Source organism: Penicillium bovifimosum (assembly GCF_028826915.1).
Source record: "Penicillium bovifimosum strain IBT 22155 chromosome Unknown utg000005l_segment0_segment0, whole genome shotgun sequence".
NCBI classification, from domain to species: Eukaryota; Fungi; Ascomycota; class Eurotiomycetes; order Eurotiales; family Aspergillaceae; genus Penicillium; species Penicillium bovifimosum.
The window spans coordinates 1,993,231-2,015,743 of record NW_026622714.1 but is presented as its reverse complement, the minus strand read 5'-3'; the positions used below and the strand labels follow the sequence as shown (position 1 = coordinate 2,015,743).

Here is a 22,513-nt window from a genome sequence, read left to right as displayed (position 1 = left end):
GTGGTTATATCAAGAATAACCACAGAAGATGAGCCATGGATCAGAAATGCCGGGGGAGTTTAATGATGAGGAACATGATACAGCCCAGGACCCCGAGGAGACCGGGCCTTTGCAGACACTGAGTCCGAGACGGCCGCCAGGCACGCAATGGAAGGCATCGTCGCGGGTAGTAGATGAGACCCTTGCGCAGGGCCTGTCAAACGAGGATCTGTTTATGCTGATCCGGCGATTTAATAAGGTTAGGCTGGCCCCATTGCTCAGGTATATCGAGAACAATCGCTGACATGTGACTAGCAAATCTACCATGTGAAAGCGGTTCATGATACCGCTTCCTTGAATCTAGATCTCAACCGCACGGAAAATGAGCAGTTTCCACCGGAGAAGATGCGCATGACGCTTGAGAGGTTTTATATCTCTGTTGTCGTCGGCGTGACTGAGCTTTTCCGCCATATTACTCGACTGCGATCATGGAAGGAGCCGACTCGGACTACGATTTTCTGCGCAGTATGTATCTGCCACAGCCATGAGAATCTTATTCTAGATGTCAATATGTTAATACTCTGCAGGGCTATTTTGTTGCTTGGGCTGTGGACCTCTTAGTCCCAACTATATTGGGTCTTGTCGTAGCCCTGATAATGGTCCCGCCTGTTCGAGTACTACTATTCCCCGGTCTTGCAAAGACAAAAGATCCAAATGCAAGCAATGTTACAGGGGCACAGACTGAATCCGAAGATAGCCTGACGGGTGCCCCTGAGAATCACAAGGGCGAAGCCGCTGAACAAGAGGCCAAGAATCTCGTTGACAGCTTTGCCGCCGTGGCCATGGAGAGCGCGGCGGCTAAGTATGGTCAAACTGTGACTGAAGAAGGTCCCGACAGACATGCCATTACCGATGGCATACAGGCCGCGGAGACCGCCGCGGAAACCCCAACCGGCGATGCACCCGAGGACAAGACCAAGAAGCCTATGAAAAAGAAGGTTGCACATGCAACGGATAGCGTTTTGCGCATTTTGAGCGATATCACTGATATTTATGAGAAGTTCGCCAAGTGAGTGTATTTACAATCCTCGTGGAAGCATTGCTAACGATGGGATAGCATCCTTTCCCCAACTCCGCCATTCTTTCTGGTTACGTCTAGACTGCGCCTCGCAAGCATTTTCACAGTGATATCTCTCGTGACACCATTCATCTCTAGTTACTTGATCATCAAGCTCGTCGGATTCGCGGTCGGACTCGGATTCTTCGGCGATCCCATCTTCACCTTCACCTTAGATCTGCTGAACAACAAAGTACCAAACTGGAAAGACCATCTCGACTTACAGAAGTACGAAAAGCTCCCATCCTCCCCCATGTATGGTTTTCTCGCTCGCCCTCTTACCCATGATATAGGACCCTACTAGCTGGCGTTCCCAACAACGCGCAGCTAACGTTGACACTCCTCCGAATCGGCGAGATCAACTCCTCACCACTACCACCCGCCCCATCGCCCTCCGACGACGGGCCGTTATGGCCAATCCGCCGCAAAAAGACCCAGACAGGGAGCTCGACAGACCTCAGTGTACAGGGTTCCTCGGATCTCAAATCAACAAACTCCGACGGTACCCCGTTGGAACCAAACCCCCCGAAGAAGAAATTTATCTTCAAGTTCCTCAAGTTCTTCCGCCGCACAATTGCAACAGCAATCAAAGGCCACATCGCCTTCGACCGCGCAATGGCAATCGCCGGTTCAGCACATACCAAGAACCTGATCGGAATGCTGCAGCAGCGACACTTTGCGGCAACGCCGTTTGGGCCTTTGAAATTCGATGCAAAGTTTGAGCGTAAGAGAGGCGCGGCCGTTATCGATTCGTCGAAGGAGCCTCCTATCTTGTACTTTACTACGTATCAGTCCAGTGGATTGGATGATCTTCGGCTCGAGAGTCGGAAGAAGGGCTCTGTGCTTTTCCAGATCCCTGTTACTGAGATCAAGGAGCTGAAGAAGACGGAGGGACTTGGTTGGAAGGGGAAGTTGATTGTTGAGTTGACGGCTGGGAGTAAGGAGGCGGCTGATGGGTTGGTTGTTCGTGGTGATGAGCCGGAACAGTTTTATCATCTTACTGGGATGAGGTCCCGGAATCAGTTGTTCAATCGGTTGGTTGCTATGGATGCGCAGTTTTGGGAGAGTCGGTGATTTGCGATACTACTTGAGCAGTGTTGAAGAGGAGGTATATCATCGATATCTTGATAGCACACAAGTACACATCAACATGCGTGATAAGCCTATATACGGTGGACAGTATGGAATCAATTCATTCATAGCGGCATGATGGCTCGAGTGCGAATCATCAGAGTCGTGCACGAGAGAGGAGGGTGTGTATTATGTACCGATGACTCAAAAAAGAAGATGTAAGCCTACTACATGAATTTCGGCAACGGCTGCCCTCGCAATACGACCAAAAATTCTTCACGATCTATAGTCTGTTAGTATCACGACCACCAAATCATTACAGACAATGGCTGACCTTTACTCTCTTGAAACGAGATCGAGATAGCCCCTTCCTTGTTTTTGACATTCACATTCTTCGGGCTTCTAGCCAGAATAGTCATCATATCAAGCGTCATCCCCCGAAGATACGGTAGACGCGGAAGAGTGACACGAGTATCCTCCTTTGAAGAGTCAATGAACTCCGACGGAATAGCCATGGTAAGCCACCTATCCGGGACCGTGTCATCCCACCGTGCGGCAAGCTGGAAGGTCGAACCACGACGCCATAGTTGGATCTCGGCGGTGCCTTTGCGGGATTTCTGAAGACCGAGCAGCGAGTTGCCCTTTGTGGACAGAGATTGGATACGTCGGGAGTAGAGGAGTTCATACAGGGGCGAGAGAGAGCCGAGGAAGGAACGGGCTGTAGCGTCGTTGCTGAATTCGATAGTAGTCTGGCTGGTCTTTTTTTCACAGTGCGAGAATGTGACGGCTGTCTCTGGGTGGTAGAGCTGGTCAACGTGGGTTGAGATATAGTCTGTGTAGTAGATGCGCGGGAATTGAATGCTCCTTGAAGAGTGGTCATATGTATAGTCGGCATCGCGGTAGATGAAAAACAATTCTGAATATCGCCATGATGTTCGGTTGCGGAATACCATTATAGCCTTGTATCGCTTGTGCTCGGTGCCGGAATCTATGACATCGTAGACGAGACCTGACGTACTGGGCTGTGACCAGGAGAAGTCCGGAGGGAAGCTCAATTTCAATATGGCTTTTTCAAAATCCTTTGCTCCTTGAGATGTGCGGAATTGTATACCGGTACCGATATTTGGAGCAGTGTCATCATAGATGTAAGAGTGCAAGGTGTTATAGTTGCCATCTGTCTTGTCAGAGCGCGCTTGGCACGTGTCGGACCATTGCAGTAGCACCTGGCGGGACTTATCCCCCCGGTTGACCTGGACTCCACTGAGAGGCATGAAGAATTCCATAGTTCCCGGTATCTTCTCCGCGGCGGAGGAGGTGATGACCAGGCGTCGGATAGATCGCCAAGCCTCACCGAAAGAGCGTTCCAGTATGCGCACCTCGCAGGATCTGACCATGACAGGCGGGTTTAGTGGTTTCATGGTTGGCGTGTTCAGTTGCTCGAAAAAATCCACCGAGCTTTTGAAAACGACGCTTTCGCTAAACTCTGCTGTATCGACCGGCTCCCTTTGCCACACGGCACCGAAGTAAGCTTCAGGAATGTTGATGAATTGCGCAAGATCTGCTTCAAATTGGAACGAGATCGAAACGCTCACGTCCTGGAACTTGAATGGAACGGGCTCTGAAATTCGGGCGCCAGAAAAGCCAGTCAGATTCGCATTTGATAGCTGCATGAGAGGCGGGAGATCATCTTGTGTGACTATCATCTGTCAGTGTCATGGAACAGCATGTCGGTATCATCACGTACAGTTTCGTTCAAGGCAGAGTGTACCACTTTGGTTACAGAGAACGATCTTCGGCTCGCTTTCGCGTTCCCGCGTTGCTAGTAATAGCATGTACGGAGCAGCCTTGGAGCGCATGCGAGATTTTTTACCTCCTATGCCGGCGTTGACAAATGTACGATAGAGCACCTTTTCCTGTTCGCTCCCTGCATCCTCTTGGTCGACGGCAATCCAGCGTAAATTATCGAGATCAAGGTCATCGATGCCGCTATCCAGACTTTCTTCTGGCTGCATGGGCTCCCAAATAGCAAGGGTTTGAGCGATCAGGGTCGAAGAATCGGGGATGTCGACAGAAGTGTATTGGGAGAGCTCCTCGTTGACACTCTAGATAGAATGAGTGAGAGAATGATGGATGGGAATGAAAAGACCAACCTCAGAAAGTTCTACTATTGACTTGTGCTCTTCATCAACCAGAAAAGCAATGGAGGCTTCGTGCTTCAGAACAACTTCATATAGAATATACGAAGCTTTGAGGAGGTCAACATAGGCTTGATGGCCACTTGACATCGATTCCATCGAGGGACTGAGACTGCCACGGGCACTAACGTAGTTGTGTCTGTTGCAATTTGCCAGAGTCGCGCGGGCCTTTGATTTATCATCAGTAATTATCAACCTGCATTTCCGGGGGATATCACCTTTAATAACCACCAAGTCGCCACTCGAAGCCAGTCTCTTGTGACCAATCTCCTTATTTGCAATTCATCATTCACCGATGCCTCAAATGCTTTCAGTATCTCGGCGGCTGGTTTATGCAATCGGTTCTGTGGCTCAAACCGGATTGGCCTCGAGATCTGCTCCTGGAGCCGGACATCACGCAAATGGTGCATGGCGGATGTCATAGCTTCCATCACGTTTGGATGACCACAGCCGGTATCAGAGTAGGCTCTTGAGTGGGTCATGACTTCCTTCCCCTCCATATCAGAGTCATTTGCCAATATTCCACCATCGAATGTCCGACCGTCGATTGAGCCGCCAAAGAGAAGCTGCTCACTGCGCATTCTAGAATGATTGTATCCACTCTTTACAGGCAAGGATGGCGAGGCATTCAAGGACAGCCATGAAGTTGGCGAGGACCCGTCAAAGACTGACACATCAGATTCTGGTATCACCGATTCAGCGGCTGTGGACGTGTGTTTGGCTTCGCTACCGCTGCCCACGGAGTCTCTGTTACTGGGAAGCTCCGATATTCCGGTGCGAACTTCCTGGATTATATCAATCTCGCAGTCTTCCTCGTTGTTGGCAGGTAGCTCCACGACATTAGGGCTCATCGGCGACACGACGGAGTCTGTTTCCCGAACAGGCGATGCTTCTGTACTGAGAACAATCTGCTCATCCTCTTTCATCGCCTTATCCATTGCCTTCTCTATACGAGCAAGGGAGGCACTAAAAGGACCAGTCAGAACGTGTGGTTTAACTTGCGACAAGTGAGGAATACTGACTTCCCAATCGTGCTCATACACAGGCTCAGATTGCAGTTGTGCACCATGACCTTGGATCTGATATCCTCAATGTGGGTCCGCTGTGTCACCCATCTGATCTTTTGCCATAGGCCCTTTCCATCGCCCATTTCGGATCCTTTGAACCGGACAAGGATGTCTCTCAGTCGTTGCAATGTTGCAAAACAAGCACTGAGTGATCTTTGGAGGGTCTGTCTTCGGCCTTCGTCCATGTCCTCGAAGAATGATGTATTAGCGTTCATCTTGTCGGCTAAGGCCCGCAAAGTGCCTTGCAACAGGCCCAGCTCAGCGACTAGCTTCTTGAACCCACTAGGAGCGCCCCTAGCCATAAGTTGGCATTGGCTATGTATGTCCCATGTCACCTTGGTGAGGGCCGGGACATCCACCATCCCCAAGCTTGAAGGCATGTTCAACAACAGGATCAACTCGAGAAACTTGAGTGAAACTGGAAAGTATGATCAAAATAGTCAGGGAAAGAAAGCCTCCCCAGTAGTAATAACGAAGTCTGGTAGAGCAGAATGCCTTTCAGACGGTCCACACAGGGGACGGCATTAATATAACAAAGCATTGCTTGAGCAACCAACAACAACCGACGATCAGTTCATTCGCAAGGCCAGGGAGCCATGTAAAAGACAGCCTCTAAGGTATTTTGCCCAGAAAGCTCAGCCAATGCCAGGCTGGCGTGGAATCGACCATTGAATAGACATGCCCAACCGCCTTTGGTCATTTCTCGAGTCAGCCAATGACACAGCATGCACACAGAGTGGCTGTGAAGCTATTGGCTGAACCCTAGCAAGAATAGAAATGACCGTGAGTGGAGAATGTATATAGACAGGCGTCTTCAGGCCTATCTTTGTTTGAATATCACTAGGCTGTGTGTGCTACAGCAAACAAAGAACTTCGTTTTAAGGAGTGGCGTTTGAGGAGTAGGAGGGACATCCGACTGGGGCACATCGTAACAAACAAGAGCCGAATCAATCATAGCAACGATATTGATAATATTCGCCTCTCCGAAGTGCGGTCAGGTTGTGGACCCGGTGTAGTGTCGTAGACTCGTAGCCCAATTATCCCCCGCATTCCGCGGTCAGGGTAGATTAGGGAGGCTGAGGTACCTGATTTGAAGCACCGAGCGTTGTATATGTCATGGGCTGCAAGGGCGTGACACAGCTTGTGTTAAGGGAGACAAAGGAGAGCTCCTGAAGTAATTATAGAAGTGCAATCGGACTGCATGAAGCTGTTCATCACATATCGCGGACCCACTGGGACCCACTTTGTGCCTGAGGCAGGCAATAATATTGATTGCCCCCAAATTCCTTTTCCCCTGTCAAACAGCTTCATCAAACAGCTCATCCAGCTGTGAATCAGAGCTGCAAAGCCTGAGGCACATATAAAAACCATCAATCCTACTAGGCCGAGACAGCTTCAAGCTTGTCTACTCTCACATCCCGCCACACTCGACCTCCATCTCATATCCACCATGTCGTCCACCGCGTCCTTCACACTGGATGCTCCAACAGTCCTCTGCATCGCAATCTCTCTCTCCTTCATGCCAATTGCCTACGCTCTGAGCAAGGCACTTATTCCAGCACACAAGACACGTGACCGTATCCTCTTCTTCTGGCACGCCTACGATGCTCTCACCCACCTCTTCATGGAAGGCTCCTTCCTCTACGAGTGCTTCTTCAGCTACGCCGCCGTCGCAGCCGGCATCAATGCCCCAGAGCCATACTTCCTCAACGATCCGACTCGTGTCTATGGCGCTGCCTACGGAACTAGGCCCACCTCGCGCCTGTGGCAGGAATACGCAAAGGCGGACCGCCGCTGGGGTGGGTCCGATTTGACTGTCATCTCGCTGGAGTTGTTGACTGTTTTCCTCGGTGGCCCAGCTGCCATTTACATCTGTTATCTACTGTGCCGTTCCTCCAATGAGAAGATCAGTGCCAAGTCCCGTGGTGGTTTCAAGGCGACTCTGTGGTTTGCTGCAACTGCGCTCGCCACGGCGGAATTATATGGCGGATTCATGACCTTCGCGCCCGAGTGGCTGTCTGGTAGCTCATCGCTGGCTACCGAGGATCCAGTCTACCTCTGGCTCTACTTGTTCTTCTTCAACACCCTCTGGGTCTTTATCCCTCTGTGGGTCTTGTCGGAGGCGTTTAAGGAGCTGCGTGGTGCCTTTGTGGCAGCGGAGACCCGCAATGAGCGCAAGAACCAGTGATTTTCTGTATATCTGGGAAACTTTTGAGATTTGGTGTTTTTGGACCTATTCAGATGAATTTATGTTGACATATGTGGACACTGCGGTGCATTTGAGAAACCTCAATAGTTCCCTGCATATTTGAGATATCTGTTATCATGATGATTGGAATCCTCTTATTACAACGTTGGAAATTGAAGCGAGTAATAGAAGAAACCGGAAATTTCCTTCCCGGAGCACGGCTGAGTTCATCGTAGATGGGTTCCGACGAGGTAGTGAATGGTTGGTCTTCGAGCTGAAGAGGACGCTGATGAGTGTTGTGTAGAGAGCTTCGCGGGAAACCTTGTGACTCCTGTGACACGTCGCCTTCTGACCGTCTCAACTTCTCTCCAAAACAATCAGGACATCGTCAACATCGAACATGCAGGTGGACTCGTAACACAACGTCATGAGCCGGCGCCAACGTCAACTTTTAGGCGTATGCCTCGGAGTTTTCCTGTTGCTTCTGCTCTTCCGATACCATCACACACCAAAAGCCCTTCCACCCACCTCGTCCTTGGCCCATAAATCCGGAGTCCAGGATGCCACACATGCCAATCTGATGGGTAAAATCTACCCGAATACTCGGTGGAGAAACCTGGCTGTCCGGTATCCAGTCACCGAATCCCAGAATTTACGCGCGCTACCCCAGACGCTACCTAAGGTCCAGTCGGCAAGCTCCAAGGTATTCCAGTCCACACTGGGGCGCCAAGCCAGCAGACAATCAGCTGTCAAAGAAGCATTCGGACGATGTTGGAAGTCATACCAGTCGCTAGCTTGGGCGGCGGATGAGCTTGCACCTATCAGTGGCACTCGCAGAAATGAACTTGGCGGGTGGGGCGCTACACTGGTTGACAATCTTGACACCTTGTGGATTATGGGGATGCACGATGAATTCAAGAAGGCCGTGGCTGCGGTTGCACGTATCAAATTTCACAAACCCAAGTCGCCCGTGATCAATACGCATAAAGTCAATATCCAGTTACTTGGAGGCCTTGTGGCAGCATTCGATCTTAGTGCTGACCCGATACTGCTGGGAAAGGCTATTGAACTAGGGGATATGCTTTACGCTGCCTTCGATACACCCAATAGGATGCCCATCATCCATTGGGACCCACACAGGGCTCTTCGCCGTGAAGAGCAGCTTGCAGAGGAGAGTGTTCTCAGCGGAGAGCTGGGTTCTTTCATTTTGGAGTTCACAAGGCTATCCCAAATCACTGGTGATCCGAAATACTTCGACGCGGCCCAACGAGTCATGGATGTATTCTACAGGCAACAGAAAGCCACCCAGCTTGCAGGTCTGTGGCCTGTACGGGTGAACGCTAGGGCAGAGCTTTTTGACGGCGATGTCTTTTCATTGGGCGCCGAAGCCAACTCTTTGTACAAGTCATTACCTGGAGCGCACGCATTGCTAGGTGGTCAGACGTCTATGTATCACAAGATGTATGAGAATGTCACGCTCGCAGCTGCAGGTCACAATGTCTTTCGACCAATGAATCCCGAGGGCAGAAGAGTTCTCCTCACTGGTACTGTGCGAACCACCAAGAGAGAAAAAGAGATGCCGCGGACATGGCTGGAGCCGCAGATGCATTACGGATCTTGCTTTGTGGGTGGAATGTTTGCCCTGGGAGGTGCACTACTCAACATTCCCATCCACCGAGACATTGCACATAGGTTGGTCGACGGCTGCATCTGGGCACACCAAGTGTCGCCGATGGGGATCATGCCCGAAGCCTTTAGTGCGGTTCCGTGTGCTTCGGAGGCAGAATGTCCATGGACCGAGCGCCTCTGGAAGCAAGAAGTCTGGAAAAATGCATACAGTCTCGAGCCGGAACGTAAGCCGTATCTCAGCGTCGACGCTTTTATCAAGGACCATAACCTGCCCAAGGGCTTTACTGGCATACGAGATACTGTATACAACCTACGGTCGGAAGCAATCGAGGGCATGTTTTTCCTATACCGCATTACTGGCCGTGAAGATCTACTGGATACAGCCTGGGACATTTTTCAGGCAATGCAAAATGCCACGCAGACGCAGAATGGCAATGCAGCCATCACGGATGTTATGGTTGAAGGCAGCCAGCCGGTTCTTGAAGACTCGATGGATAGCGTTTGGATGTCACAGACGCTCAAATATTTTTATCTCATGTTCAGCTCTCCCGAACTAATCAGTCTGGATGAGTTTGTCTTCAATGCTGGAGGACATCCGTTGCGATGGCCAAAGGCAAAATGATATGCCCATATCGGGAAGCCTTGAGTACCGCTCTCGATTTTCTATCTTTTCTGATACATGAACGCGTTTGGGCTGCGTGGCACGATCGTTCATGGCTGTATTGTATGAGATTTATGGTATCACAGAAAGGCGTTATGGTTAGCCAAAGTGTTCCGGGAGTCGAGGTATTGACATTATTTCAGAAGGGATCGATCCAAATAGCTCAAACCATCTCTGCCCCTTCAAGAAGGTCCTTGGAAATCCATATGTATCATCACACAGTCACTGCCGAGAGACAGGATGATGATTCGATAAATGCCTGGAGCTGAAAAGCTTCCATTGGGAACTCCAGAAGTCCTCAGCAAAGCCTTCATTCCACTTGTCTATCTTGCAACCTCCCTTTATCTGACTGGCTTGTTGCGTTCTTCGTGAAGAACCATCTATCTCACAGTTAACTAGTGAGGAGGGGAACGCTCCAAGGCTGTGTGCCTCAGAGCACACGGCTCCGCCGGCTCGAATCAGCAGATACCACCTAGCACATCATCAGACCAAAGGAGCTGAGAGGAGGAGATCTACGGTGGAACTGTAGAGTGCTCTGAATAATATCGTATGCGTCTTCGTATATACATTGGCTTGAATGAGCGGAGAAGATGGCAGATAGTGAGGAATATGTGGACACAAATCAAGTTACCACCCCCGCATGTTTCATCGAATAGGTTGGATTATACACGTACGGACCAAGTCTCCTATGTCACGGTCCACGACAGTCACCACCTGCATCGAGCAACCGCCTCGTAGCTTCCCCATCTAGATAGAGCGCAACATCCATACCACCATCTCCAATCGCGCTATCCATAACCTGAACACACCCATCCATCTTAGGCATAACAGCATGGGTATACCGCGGCTTAGCCCCGCCCACAAAGTCAACCTCATGCAGCCGCAACCGCAACCACGAGGTGACAATCGTATGCTGTGATCCCAAGAACGCCTGCCACAGCCGCTGCGGCGATACCTCATGCGCAGCATCATGCAGCATCGCACCCACAGCATCTGCCGTGAACCCACTCATCGTCTCGCGGATCCGACTGGCTGTCTCGCCGAGCGTTTGCTTACATGTCAAGGCAGCGGGGCCGCCCACGTGAGTTAGAAACAGTGGTGATCCGATAAAGGTATCCGGAAGAGTGGGAGATACACGCTGTCGTGCCCCGAGACTCAGGTCGAGGTACACAGGGTCAGAGGAATCTGTAAGTCCGCGTGCTCGCGTGATCGATATCCACATGTGCGCCAGTAGAGCGTCCAGTCGGGAGATGTCACGTCGACACCCCGGACTTTCGAGGGCATGGGCTTGGAACTGGCGAAGCTCTGTACCGGTGAAGTGAAGTAGCGTGTGGCTGACCGGTCGGGAGAGATCCCATGAAAGCCAGGGTGCTGGCTCTGACGGGGCAACGCGCGTTTGCTCGAGAATTTCGGGTGGTGGTTTGGAGTTCTCTGTAGTGGGTATGCAAAATGCAGGGTAACCCTCGACGGCAGTATCCCACCAGCTATATCGATGTAAAGGTAATTTGTGCGCGGCTTGGACGATGGCTTGGTCGGGCTCGGGACCGTCTATGTCACCAGCAGCGCAGCTGTCCAGCAACGCGGGATCGAACACTGGTTCGCCCAGCAGTGGGGTTCCGGACTCATGACCAAATTGCTTTTTGCTGTTGTATGCCCATAGATGCACGAATACCATCAACGATTGCGCGTCCGCTAGACAGTGCGCAAGCTTGATTCCGATGGCGTAGCCCCCGCCCCGAAGAAGTGTTATTTGGACCTGCATACCCGGCAGACCAGCATAGTCGCGCAGATTCTCAAGTGCCAATGGGTTGGGCGATATAAAAGATTGCTGATTGAAGTCATCGCCTACCCACGCTCTGGGCTGGGAACCAGCGGTAGATGAAGCCCGCTCTTCGGCTGTGGGGATGATTTCATCTGCTCGGAGATGATGTTCGACCACTCTCCATTCCACACCGGGGTCGTTGTCGGTTCCGTATACAACCACTGGGCGATTGAACCGTTCGGTGTGATTTCCTTTGGGATTGACTGGTGCCCATTGCAGTTGGCCTGCCCAATGAGGAAATTTTGATAGAGTCTCAGCGAAGGAACTCTGCAAATGCTCGAGCAGGATCTTCTGGCCCAGGTGTGCAGGCTTCTGGTCAAAGAACCAAATTGCTCCTGTTGGCGTGAACCGTGCAACTGTGGCATCAAGGATGGACAGGGGTGTTGATGTGGGGGTAGAGGGTTGAGCTGGTTGCAGCCTTGTACTTGTAGAATCGATAGTGGCCATCTTCCAATGTTGGCAATGTATATATGTATATTAATTTTCTGTAAGTCTTACTAGACACGTCCTGCTGCTTTTATCCTTTTGAGATTCTCATGAGTCAATGTGTGTCATCGTGGATCATCGTGGGTCATCGTGGGTCAGCCGCGCGCCAAGTCCAGCTAGAAATCAGATGCGGTAATGCTGAGTTTGTCGGACTTTGCTGGAAGTAGAATGAAGTTGGCAAAGCAATGAACGCATCTAAAAAGGCCGAAATGAGGTTGAGATTAGATGCCTCATGGTACTCCGTACAGCTAGCCCTGTAGATAATAGGTTTATGTTCGAGTCGAGGTTGCCCCGAAGACACAACGAAGATACGCGCCAAGGGGGGTGACCGGAATAACCCTATTCCGGGACGAGGTTGCCAAGGAGACTTTGGAAGGTTATCCACTCATCGCCCAGGGCTATCGGCCCCCGCAGCCCCGCAAACGTGACGCGCTTCAACTTCGCGCTAGTACTAGACTACTAGACTACTAGTACTGTGTACTGTGTAGTACTATCTCATGATCTGCAGTCCTCCCATGGTCCTGTCTGCGACTTCAGACCGCCTTCGCGCTCTTCGCATCTCAATATTTTGGGAGTTTGATCACTCTTCCAAACACAACTCTCTCACTTTTCCCCTCCTGTTCCACTGCAGTAGGCTCTCGCCACAATGCCTACCCAACAGCGTACACAGTAAGTTGTTCATCACGTTCACACTGATCAAAGTACCATCACCCCAAGCCAAAGCCTTGTTTTGGTCGTCTACATCTACCCACGTGACGGAAATGCTGATGGGCTTTTGAATCATCGAAATAGACTTCCATTGCCGACTGACTGCCTGCGAGAACGACCATGATGCGAATAAGGAACTTCCATTCGAAGTCCCATTTGAGACCGATAGGTGAACGAAACGCGCATGACTCGGGTATCAAGGACGGACCAGGAACGGCCTAACTCCTTCAGAGTCTCAAATTCAGCAATGGGCTTCGTGATCTCACTTCTTTCCCCAGCCTAAGTACCGTGTCGCAGTACTTGGTTGCTGGACTCCCTGTCCTGGGTTTGGTCAGTACGCTCAAAGTCCGCGGCATCCTGTGCGTTTTCCTCGGCTTGTTCCGCGATTTGTCTGGCCCAATCAGCGGTACGCATAGCAAAGAATTCCGGATACATCCCCTCGAATGAGCTCATGGACCGAAGGAGAGCAGGCGAGAGACTGGGGTTGTCGGCCTCGGTGAGTGAGGAACTGAAAGGGAGTCAATGCGGCAACTGGCCTGATCAGTGAAGTATTCCGTGCCACTTGCGCAGCCAGAGAAACGATATCCGTGGCCATGGTCATCGTGCTCCGGGGCGGGGGACTGTTGCAGCTCGTTGTGGGTGGGAAGCACGAGATGGTTCTTTGGCGGCGTTGGCGCTGACTCAAGTGGAAGTCATTGACAACTGAGCCACTCGCGGAGATGATAGAAAGGCCTCGAGATCCTGGCGCGGCGTGGGTGCTCACTCGGTCCGTTGGAGTCGTTTCCGGGACCAGGCACGAGCCCGGGACCAGCGGTACGGGTAGACCCCACATTTTCGTCTATCGCCTATGAGCAATGTGGCAAGGGCGCGTCGCGGTTTGATAGATATTGTGGGGATCGATTGTAGTCGGATGAGTGGCAGCAAGGCCAGGTGGCGCTGCAGGGACCACATGCTGCGGGCCCACCGACCTAGAAGGAGAAACACCGCAAGAAACAGGAGCAGTTGCCAGGGGAGGCGACGTATGCTGCGGGCCGATCGGAGGAGCAGACGGAAGAGGGGGACGCAGATCATGAGTAGGTTCTGCCGGTGGTGGAGATGGTGCCAATGAGTGAGGGCTCAACGGGCCAGGCGTCCATAGACGAGGGACCATTGCGTTAAAGTCAAGTGCACAAGTATCGATTTGGGGAAGCTCAACCTTGGGAGCCCTGACTTGAGGGGCTCTGATGGGTGAAGCATCAACTTGAGCAGTTCTGGTCTGCTGGGTCAAAATGGGATACTGACCAGCACCACGATGGACTGAGGTGGGAACGGTGGGACCTGGCTCTCCAATCGGACTGGAGCTTGGGGGCGGCAAGTCATTCAGGAGTTGGTGGGCCATCCGATGTGTCGCCGGAGGTGCGGGGCCCAATACGCGGAAGATTTCGAGACGCCAAGCTTCGAGCGTCAAAACTCGAGCTCATTCACGTTGATATCAGGGTTGCGGACGTCGGTTTTGCGGAAGTCGATGTGGACGTTGTTAGTGCCAAAGACATTGCTGGCGACGATGACGTTGGCGTTAACCGGGTTATTGGCGACGACGTCGCTGGCAGCGACAACGATGCTGGCGTTAACTGGGTTATTGGTGACGATGTGCTGGCATTGGGACCGATAGGCCGGACATATTGGCGGAATAGTGCGTGGCATACTTTCTGTGTGCGTCGGGCTTCGATGTCGCATGACTTCACTCTATGAGCTGGTATGGGGACGAGCATAGGCAATACGTCTAAAGACAGGACCGAGCGGTCTACGCAAACAGTCCCGTGCACCAGATATTTCAAACGTTTTGTTTACTTGTCTTTCCTTCACCCTCTTTGCCTCACATTTCCTCATCGTTGCTCAACTCGCAATCTCGCAGCTCTTCAGTCCCTTGACATTTAACCTGGTCAACCAGCAATCCTTGAAGACCTTTCCAAACAACACCATGTCTCAAACCCACGGGGAAGATTCTCATCCAGAGGAGCTGGTGCAAAACATGCCGGCACGCCGGAATTCCTCCCGATTATTCCCCCGTGGTCTTCGGACCCTACCTCCTCCATTCGTACCCCACTCGCAGCGCCATCTGGTTCATCCGCCTGGTCTGGCCCCTTCTCGAATTCCATCTGCATCAATGGACTCCCAATGCGTTGTGCAACCTCAATCTCAAACGCCTGGGCTTTATCATGGCTATCAATATCTCGATACCCAGCCAATCGGCCCTACTCCATTGGTGTACTCGTCGTCTCCGCACCTCGCGCCACGACAGCTAGGATATGCTGCCTATGGCACTGACATTGGCGCCTCTCAGCATGGCACCTCGCAATATGGAGCCACTCAGTATGGGGCTACTCAGTATGGTGCTGGTCAGTATCCCATTTTGACCCAGCAGACCAGAACTGCTCAAGTTGATGCTCCACCCATCAGAGCCCCTCAAGCCAGAGCTCCCAAGGTTGAGCTTTCCCAAATCGGTACTTGTGAACTTGACTTTAACGCAATGGTCCCTCGTCTATGGACGCCCGACCCGGAGAGCCCTGACTCATTGGCACCATCTCCACCACCAGCAAAACCTACTCATGATCTGCGTCCCCCTCTTCCGTCTGCTCCCCCGATCGGCCCGCAGTATACGTCCCCTCCCCTGCCAACTGTCCCTGTTCCTTGCGGTGTTTCTCCTTCTTGGTCGGTTGGCCCGCAGCATGTGGTCCCTGCAGCGCCCCCTGGCCTTGCTGCCACTCATCCGACTACAATTGACCCCCACAATATCTATCAAACCGCGACGCGCCCTTGTCACATCGCTCATAGGCGATACACGGATTGGACTCGGGTTGCCTACGGCGCTTCGATATTGCCGGAGACATTCTTGACTAGGTGGCATGAAGCTCTCGGAGAGGTGCGTTTGGTATTTGGATATTCAACTCTCCCGGACATCATTGTCTTCAACCAATTCCTCTCTGCCGTCTCCGCCAACCCTGCAGCTCGCGAGTGGGTAGCTTCCCTTCATGTTCCCATGGACAGACCCTTGGCAGCTTCTGTTATGGAAGAGACATACAGGGATTTTCTTAAACACGAGGCTCGTCGACTCGGCCACCCTCCATCGACATGGGATCCTCAACCTGCGAAGACCAAGGCACCACCCGCTGAGGGGGGACTCAAGTATTACTGCCCTATTCACCACATTCTGACCAAGCATTCTATGGAGGATTGTCCGCTCCTTCCACGAAATTCCAGCGCAAAGCAGACTGAAAGAATGGATAAAAGCAAGAAGGATGGAAGAAAGAAGGGTGGAAGTCATCAGAAGGACAGGAAGAAGAGATGAAAACCCAGACATGAGAGGCATCCTTTTCCACGAGGGTCATCTTCTTTGCTGAGCATTGGCCCTCGCATGTATGATATTTTCCCCACCAATTCACCACTCACTTGATAACTTTGAATGCATGAATAGTCTGAAAGTTAACTAGTATGACTTATGCGCGCACAGTAGCTGTAGTACTCATAAGGATTGAATGACTCGAGCTCAAGTTTGTACCTCCTACTTTTCGGAGGATAAGCGCAGTCAAGATTCAAGGCACTTACCAGTGGCCCCGGCAGTGGGGCAACCTTAAGGATCAAAAACCAGCAAGCTCCATCAGTGATTTGCTATTGTCCGATCTATTTTAACCATCATCTAACTAGAGCCTCAGGGGGTTAGGTAAATGGAAATGGGAGGCCTTGTTTCACTGCGCCAGGAATTACGCAGTACTCTATCTTGAAGATTGTATTGGACTTTCAATGTTGGCAGACAGCCAGTCTAGATGGTCCGAGCCATCATACCACCCAAGACATAGGCCTTCGAATATCGGCAAAAAGGCAACCTGTTTGGGCAGGTTTGAGATCAAATCTGACTACCGAGAGGGAATCATGACCGAGGTTCCAAGGGTCGAGGTTCCCAAGGGTCAAAGTGAGACCTCCGGAGCCAGTCAGCTTGCTTATCGAAGGTTTGATCTGCAAGGCGACCCCACAATAATTGGCCTGATCTACACCGTACCTTACCCGATCTTCATTAGCGTCAGGCGGCTATCCGTGGCTTAGCATTAATTCTAATCCTGTATCTGAGACTTGTACAGCCTGGACCACTCATACTGCTTCGATGATTGTAGATCCAAGGGCTCGCTGCTAGGGCTAAAGGTGCAGATGGTCCATCCAAACATTGAGAACATAAATACCATGGACCCATCGCACTCTTAACAACTTTCTATCGACATCAAACTATTTTAGATTATTTTGCATTTCACTACCCTACAACCTGTTCCCCTTCTAAAAACCTCCTCCTTACCCATAAAGATATTTTGACAACAATCAAAATGAAGTTCCTCATCTCCATCGCCCTCTTCATCGTCTCTGCATTTGCCCAGCGTGCCATGATCGGACTCCCCACCGCAGGCCAAAAAATCCACTCCGGCAAGGACGTCGTCGTTCAAGTCCAACGTCCCGTAAGTTCCAGTCAACCTGCAGACATGGCCTATGTCAATCATCACCGCGCTTCGTTAAACTAACCCAATATCCAGAACTCCCTAACCCCTTCCAAGGAAATGGGCGTCGCAATCGGTATTACCTCATGTGCTTCCTCGCCGTGCAGAGACGCAGATGAGGTCCTCGGAACAATCCTTTACAGTGGCCCTTTCAAGCCCGTGTACCATGAGAGCAGCCAGCCCCCTTATGAGAACTTCACTGTCAGGGTGCCGTCGTCGGCTGCTGCCGGCAAGAGTCAGATCAATGTTGCTCATGCGGCTCTGGTTGGTGTAAGTAGATCCACAACGGTTGTGTGAGGTGCAGTTGCTAACAATTGGATTTCAGGCTGGTCCTTTTGCATTTTTGGAATCTCTCAACCAGACTGTCTTCGTTGTCTAGATGTGGGTCTCCGCTCTGGGTTGGAAGTTGGTCTCGAGATGACTTCGTATATTTGCTTTTTTTATTCTCTCTGTACATGACTTTTTTTCTGTTTGTGAATTTTTGGGTGCGACTGTGACTCTGATTAAAGGTGATTTTGTTGATGAACATTTGAAACTTGTACACAGTTGCTGGGCTCTTGGAGTTCGCCAGTTGGTTAGAATTCGCCAGTTGGCACGGCCTATGTGCCATCGAATGGTGATCTTGATAGAGCTAACTAGTTGTTCATGCCTCTCCAAAATCGAAGTTGCCATAAAAATGATAGTATTCACGTACAGCATCTAAAAATAGCAATTCATAAGCGCCGAGCTAGCGCTTGTTGGTGGCTCTACACTCGCATTCGAGGGTGGAAGGTGATCACCTGACTGTCGATCTCCCGGCTGTGATCATTTAGCTCCACCCCTTAAGGTCCTGATACCCGCTCCCCAACCCTATTCCGAACGTAAAGCACAACAACTGGCCCTCGTCTCGGAGTCGGAAATGTTGGCGTCTTTTCTTCGGTCCTTGCCCCGGCTTGGACGAAGATGGACACCTCTCAACTTCACCAATCAGAATTTCATCAAGATATCAACAAGCCAAGCAATCGAGGAGGAAACCATTCCGGGCTATATTGCGGGCCGGTATTATCCTACTCGAATCGGAGAAATACTCAAGGACCGGTACCAAGTTGTGGGAAAACTGGGATTTGGAGCCAGTTCAACCGTTTGGCTCGCACGCGACATGGAGTAAGAGGACACCACTGGCATCCTCACATTTCCATTTACTTCTCACAGCTCCTTCGCTAACTAAAAATACAGCTATCGTCGCTATGTTGCTCTCAAGATTTTCACCAAGTCCACATCGATGGGGCAGCAACTAGACGACGAGTTGAAGATATACAAACGTATCGAAGGGGCTCCCAAGAGACATCCAGGTCGCAAATATGTCAGATCTTTACTGGACTCCTTTGACGTCAGCGGGCCTGAAGACACACATCGATGTCTCGTGCATCCTCCACTGTGGGAGAGTATGTTGGCTTTTCTACACCGCAACCCAGTACAGAGATTACCTACAGTAATACTGGCAGTGACACTTCATCGTCTATTTCTTGCACTAGACTATCTGCATACAGAATGCAAGATCATCCATACTGGTGCGGTTCCCCTCTTCCTGGTGTTGAGCTCGATCATTTGCTTATCAATATATCAGATATCAAAGCAGATAACCTTATGTTCAGCATTGATGATGATTCCGTTTTCAGTGATTTTGAAGATAGCGAGCTCCAAAGCCCCTGTCCTAGGAAGGAGTTAGATGGAAGAACAATATATACCTCCCGCGATCTCAGAGTGCCTAAAAACGTAGGTGCGCCTATCCTCTGCGATTTTGGCTCGGCTGTGGTGGGTGACGAAGAGCACTCGGAAGACGTTCAGCCGGATATTTATCGAGCACCGGAAGTGATCTTACAAGTTCCATGGTCATATAGCGTGGATATATGGAATGTGGGATGTGTGGTAAGAAAGCCGATACTTCTGATACAAAAGGTGCCTAGACTTACCTTGTCAGATTTGGAACCTTTACGAAGGAGGGTCGCTGTTTAGCGGCCAGGACCCAGAGTTTCAGACCTATAGAAGTCGGGCTCATCTCGCCGAAATGATACGCCTACTCGGTCCGCCACCGCCAACCTTACTTGCCAGGGGGGTTCATACCCAGAAGTTCTTTTCACAGAAAGGTACTTCATCTATCTACCATTTTGCTATTCATAGGAAGTGTCAATTATTGACGATTTCTGCTATTCTAGGCGATTTGCTCGCCGGAGAATTAGTAGGAGAACACATCCCGCTCGAGCAAAGAGAGACTAGTCTCGAGGGAGAGGACAAAGAGATGTTTCTCCGTCTAGTGCGAAAAATGCTACAATGGGAGCCGGAAAAGCGAAGCTCTGCTAAGGAACTCGAACAGGACGAGTGGATACGGATATAAGCAGAGTTAGATAAATAACTGCCCTTCAGATTGCACCACCATCACAAGCAAACCCTAGGACGTGTCAATCCGCATCACGTCTCCAGTGAACATTTCTTTGTTACCCAAAGCCGAGGAATTGGGAAGGGGTCGGGTTGTGGCGGGTTGGCTTTCTTTGTCTTGCGGGCAACTATATCCCCGCCACTCATCTTCAGACTATCCATCGGAAACCGGCTCTAGCCTCTGATCAAATAATGATTGGTTAATCCTGTCCAGGTCTTATTGATATCCGACCGGACTGTCTATAGAGGTCATCTCCTCGTCGACTCTTTGTCTCAACACGGACGTGAATAAGACTGCAATCCCGTTCCTCAATAAGCATCATGCCACCGACACATCTTTTCAGGGGAGGAGATTTCCCTCTCCTCCTCCATCTCACAGAATCACCTCCCATCGTCACTCGTTAGTTCTGTCAGAATGGACAAACCTTTCACCCGCGACTACGAGCCCGTCTCGGGGGTAGATGCTGACGGCGACAGCGACACCACAGTCACGAACCGACCCCCTCGTCAGGGAATCCAGCAATTCCTCAAGAGGAACCTAGCAGCAATCACCATCACCGGCCTCCTCACAGTGGTGATGCTCCTAGTCCTCGCCGTGATCGCAGCCCTCACCGTGGAACCCTTCCGCCAAGTCCTAGTCATGAAAGACTCATCATCTTCATCGCTGGCCTATCCCGCGTCAATGAAGGGCCAGCGACAGTGTCTACCACCCGCTCCACGCGTAAGGTACTCATGCGGGAACTCGACCGAAGAGGCCAGAAAGCTCGGGTGCGCCTACGACCCTCTTGCCGGCTGCTGGCTGCACAAACAATGCCCGAATGACTACACGCACGAATTCGCGCATTTCAACAACGGCAAGCCGTTCGTCTATTACTATGATGAGGCGGCTACGCGTCAGATGAAGGATTATACTGAAGTCGGCGATAACCCTGGCCATTATTGGACTGCTACCCGTGAGCACTTGGTTCATTGTCTGTATCTTTTGCGGAGAGGTCATGATGTTCATATGCGTGGTGATCGTCTGGATAATATGCTTGGGGATCTGGAGCATGTTGATCATTGTACCAATATGCTCGCTGACTGGCTAAGGAGACCGGATCCAGCTTTGGATGCTCTGGGCACTCAGGGGTTCACTCATTGTTTCATGAATTGTGCTTGATTGGATGTATAGTCAGTTGTTTTCTTGGAAGGGAAGAGGAAGGGGGTGTCCTCACGGCGGGAAGGCTCTCTCTTATATTTTTGTTACTCCATTTCGATCCAGATGGACCAAGCGTGTTTGATATCTCCATCAATCCGCTGTCCTCCGGCTCTAACCTGTTAGGCTGTTGACAAGTGTTGTCCAAGTCTGCCAGAGAAATTATAGCTTCAAAATATAACAGTTCCATTGTGGTGATACGAGGATATTGCGTTAATGCTCAGGCTTTTTAGAACAGGCTACCTAGAAAAGAGGTCGAATGCATAGATCCTGTGCACGATATCATGTCAATTGATCTGCACTACTCAACACAGGGATATTCTTCTACCTAGTAGGCGATACATATACCAACCAAGTCTAAACCCTTCCAAACAATCAACAATGACGCAGAATGACTCAAATTTCCCCACAATTTAAGACTCGATCTCGATGAAAGTATAAGTTAGGTTCCTTATCTCCGCCGAGCTCCGAGCTCCAACTACCGGACCACCAAGTCACGAAAACCATCCTTACCATTACAATTCTTCCAAACCCCCATATTCCCACACGAATACGGAATACCCGCAATCCAAGTAGAATGCCACCCAAACGCATCGCCATCGTAACCAGCAGCACCCGGCGCCCACGCCTCAACCCAACAATAACCCAATACGTCTATGACGTCCTCACCACCGACCCAACCCTACCAACAACCCCGCTCGAAACGCCCGACACAAACCCGCGACACATAGTCTTCGAAATACTCGACCTAGCAAAACAATCACTCCCCCTGTACGACGAAAGCGTCATCCCCGCCAGCCTACCCGCAACCGACCCAACGCCGCACTACAGCAAAGCGCACACGCGCGCCTGGTCAGAGCTTGTGCGCCAGTACGACGCATTCATCTTTGTCACGCCGCAGTATAACTGGAGTATTCCCGCGAGTCTGAAGAATGCACTGGATTATCTGTTTCATGAGTGGAAGGGGAAGCCGGCGGGGATTGTCTCTTATGGGGGGAGGGGGGGGGGAAGGCGGCGGAACATCTGAGGGGGGTTTTGACGGGGCTTCGGATGAGGGTTGTTGGTACGGCGCCTGCGTTGCCGGTTAAATTTACGGGGTTGCCGGTTGGGGGTTTGTCGGAGGAGGAGGAGAAGGTGCCGTTGGATGAGAGGGATTTTGTTGGGTGGGGGGAGGCGGGGATTGAGGGGATGATGAGGAATTTGGGGATGGAGTTGGTTTGTGAGTTGGATAAGGTGTGAAGCTTTCTGTGTAAGATACTGGGACTACCGTGTACATAACCACACTGGATGGAATATGGTGTCTGATTTTTCCGCTCATGGATGATGGAGCTCTGATACAGAATCTCCTGTGTAATAGCTATCAGTGTGCGGGGAATGAGGGGGAGAGTCGTAGCTTCCTAAATTGGGCATCTGATCAATGGCTTAGGGCTTGGAAGTTGGAAGTCCAAAGAGTTAGGGAA

General features: G+C 51.0%; 13 protein-coding genes across 13 annotated transcripts; 8 read left to right on the top strand and 5 right to left on the bottom strand.

The window, feature by feature from the left end:
* Window positions 1-46: 46 nt before the first annotated feature.
* Window positions 47-2,170, top strand: N7515_005930 (uncharacterized protein; the record flags this gene model as incomplete). Its single annotated transcript, XM_056666674.1, has 5 exons — window positions 47-238; window positions 295-504; window positions 567-1,048; window positions 1,097-1,324; window positions 1,390-2,170. The coding sequence occupies 5 exons, from the start codon at window positions 47-49 to the stop codon at window positions 2,168-2,170; spliced, it is 1,893 nt and encodes a 630-aa protein (XP_056520270.1).
* Window positions 2,171-2,394: 224 nt separating this feature from the next.
* N7515_005929 (uncharacterized protein) lies at window positions 2,395-5,809 on the bottom strand (the record flags this gene model as incomplete). Its single annotated transcript, XM_056666673.1, has 6 exons — window positions 2,395-2,450; window positions 2,502-3,863; window positions 3,912-4,269; window positions 4,318-4,530; window positions 4,581-5,328; window positions 5,385-5,809. 6 exons carry the CDS (start codon window positions 5,807-5,809, stop codon window positions 2,395-2,397), a joined length of 3,162 nt encoding a protein of 1,053 aa, XP_056520269.1.
* A 1,070-nt stretch (window positions 5,810-6,879) lies between these two features.
* Window positions 6,880-7,617, top strand: N7515_005928 (EXPERA domain-containing protein; the record flags this gene model as incomplete). Its single annotated transcript, XM_056666672.1, has 1 exon — window positions 6,880-7,617. The coding sequence occupies one exon, from the start codon at window positions 6,880-6,882 to the stop codon at window positions 7,615-7,617; it is 738 nt and encodes a 245-aa protein (XP_056520268.1).
* A 427-nt stretch (window positions 7,618-8,044) lies between these two features.
* Window positions 8,045-9,868, top strand: N7515_005927 (glycoside hydrolase family 47 protein; the record flags this gene model as incomplete). Its single annotated transcript, XM_056666671.1, has 1 exon — window positions 8,045-9,868. The coding sequence occupies one exon, from the start codon at window positions 8,045-8,047 to the stop codon at window positions 9,866-9,868; it is 1,824 nt and encodes a 607-aa protein (XP_056520267.1).
* Window positions 9,869-10,598: 730 nt separating this feature from the next.
* N7515_005926 (transferase family protein) lies at window positions 10,599-12,176 on the bottom strand (the record flags this gene model as incomplete). The annotated part of the gene is made up of 1 exon (XM_056666670.1): window positions 10,599-12,176. One exon carries the CDS (start codon window positions 12,174-12,176, stop codon window positions 10,599-10,601), a length of 1,578 nt encoding a protein of 525 aa, XP_056520266.1.
* Window positions 12,177-13,202: 1,026 nt separating this feature from the next.
* Window positions 13,203-13,755, bottom strand: N7515_005925 (uncharacterized protein; the record flags this gene model as incomplete). Its single annotated transcript, XM_056666669.1, has 2 exons — window positions 13,203-13,431; window positions 13,574-13,755. 2 exons carry the CDS (start codon window positions 13,753-13,755, stop codon window positions 13,203-13,205), a joined length of 411 nt encoding a protein of 136 aa, XP_056520265.1.
* Window positions 13,756-13,761: 6 nt separating this feature from the next.
* On the bottom strand, window positions 13,762-14,301 carry N7515_005924 (uncharacterized protein; the record flags this gene model as incomplete). The annotated part of the gene is made up of 1 exon (XM_056666668.1): window positions 13,762-14,301. One exon carries the CDS (start codon window positions 14,299-14,301, stop codon window positions 13,762-13,764), a length of 540 nt encoding a protein of 179 aa, XP_056520264.1.
* Window positions 14,302-14,366: 65 nt separating this feature from the next.
* On the bottom strand, window positions 14,367-14,606 carry N7515_005923 (uncharacterized protein; the record flags this gene model as incomplete). Its single annotated transcript, XM_056666667.1, has 1 exon — window positions 14,367-14,606. One exon carries the CDS (start codon window positions 14,604-14,606, stop codon window positions 14,367-14,369), a length of 240 nt encoding a protein of 79 aa, XP_056520263.1.
* Window positions 14,607-14,883: 277 nt separating this feature from the next.
* N7515_005922 (uncharacterized protein) lies at window positions 14,884-16,251 on the top strand (the record flags this gene model as incomplete). The annotated part of the gene is made up of 1 exon (XM_056666666.1): window positions 14,884-16,251. The coding sequence occupies one exon, from the start codon at window positions 14,884-14,886 to the stop codon at window positions 16,249-16,251; it is 1,368 nt and encodes a 455-aa protein (XP_056520262.1).
* Window positions 16,252-17,275: 1,024 nt separating this feature from the next.
* On the top strand, window positions 17,276-17,822 carry N7515_005921 (uncharacterized protein; the record flags this gene model as incomplete). The annotated part of the gene is made up of 3 exons (XM_056666665.1): window positions 17,276-17,404; window positions 17,480-17,713; window positions 17,769-17,822. The coding sequence occupies 3 exons, from the start codon at window positions 17,276-17,278 to the stop codon at window positions 17,820-17,822; spliced, it is 417 nt and encodes a 138-aa protein (XP_056520261.1).
* Window positions 17,823-18,341: 519 nt separating this feature from the next.
* On the top strand, window positions 18,342-19,817 carry N7515_005920 (putative protein kinase; the record flags this gene model as incomplete). Its single annotated transcript, XM_056666664.1, has 5 exons — window positions 18,342-18,586; window positions 18,659-18,993; window positions 19,050-19,351; window positions 19,404-19,569; window positions 19,639-19,817. 5 exons carry the CDS (start codon window positions 18,342-18,344, stop codon window positions 19,815-19,817), a joined length of 1,227 nt encoding a protein of 408 aa, XP_056520260.1.
* Window positions 19,818-20,273: 456 nt separating this feature from the next.
* Window positions 20,274-21,017, top strand: N7515_005919 (uncharacterized protein; the record flags this gene model as incomplete). The annotated part of the gene is made up of 1 exon (XM_056666663.1): window positions 20,274-21,017. One exon carries the CDS (start codon window positions 20,274-20,276, stop codon window positions 21,015-21,017), a length of 744 nt encoding a protein of 247 aa, XP_056520259.1.
* A 613-nt stretch (window positions 21,018-21,630) lies between these two features.
* On the top strand, window positions 21,631-22,080 carry N7515_005918 (flavin-dependent quinone reductase; the record flags this gene model as incomplete). The annotated part of the gene is made up of 1 exon (XM_056666662.1): window positions 21,631-22,080. The coding sequence occupies one exon, from the start codon at window positions 21,631-21,633 to the stop codon at window positions 22,078-22,080; it is 450 nt and encodes a 149-aa protein (XP_056520258.1).
* Between the last annotated feature and the right edge of the window lie 433 nt (window positions 22,081-22,513).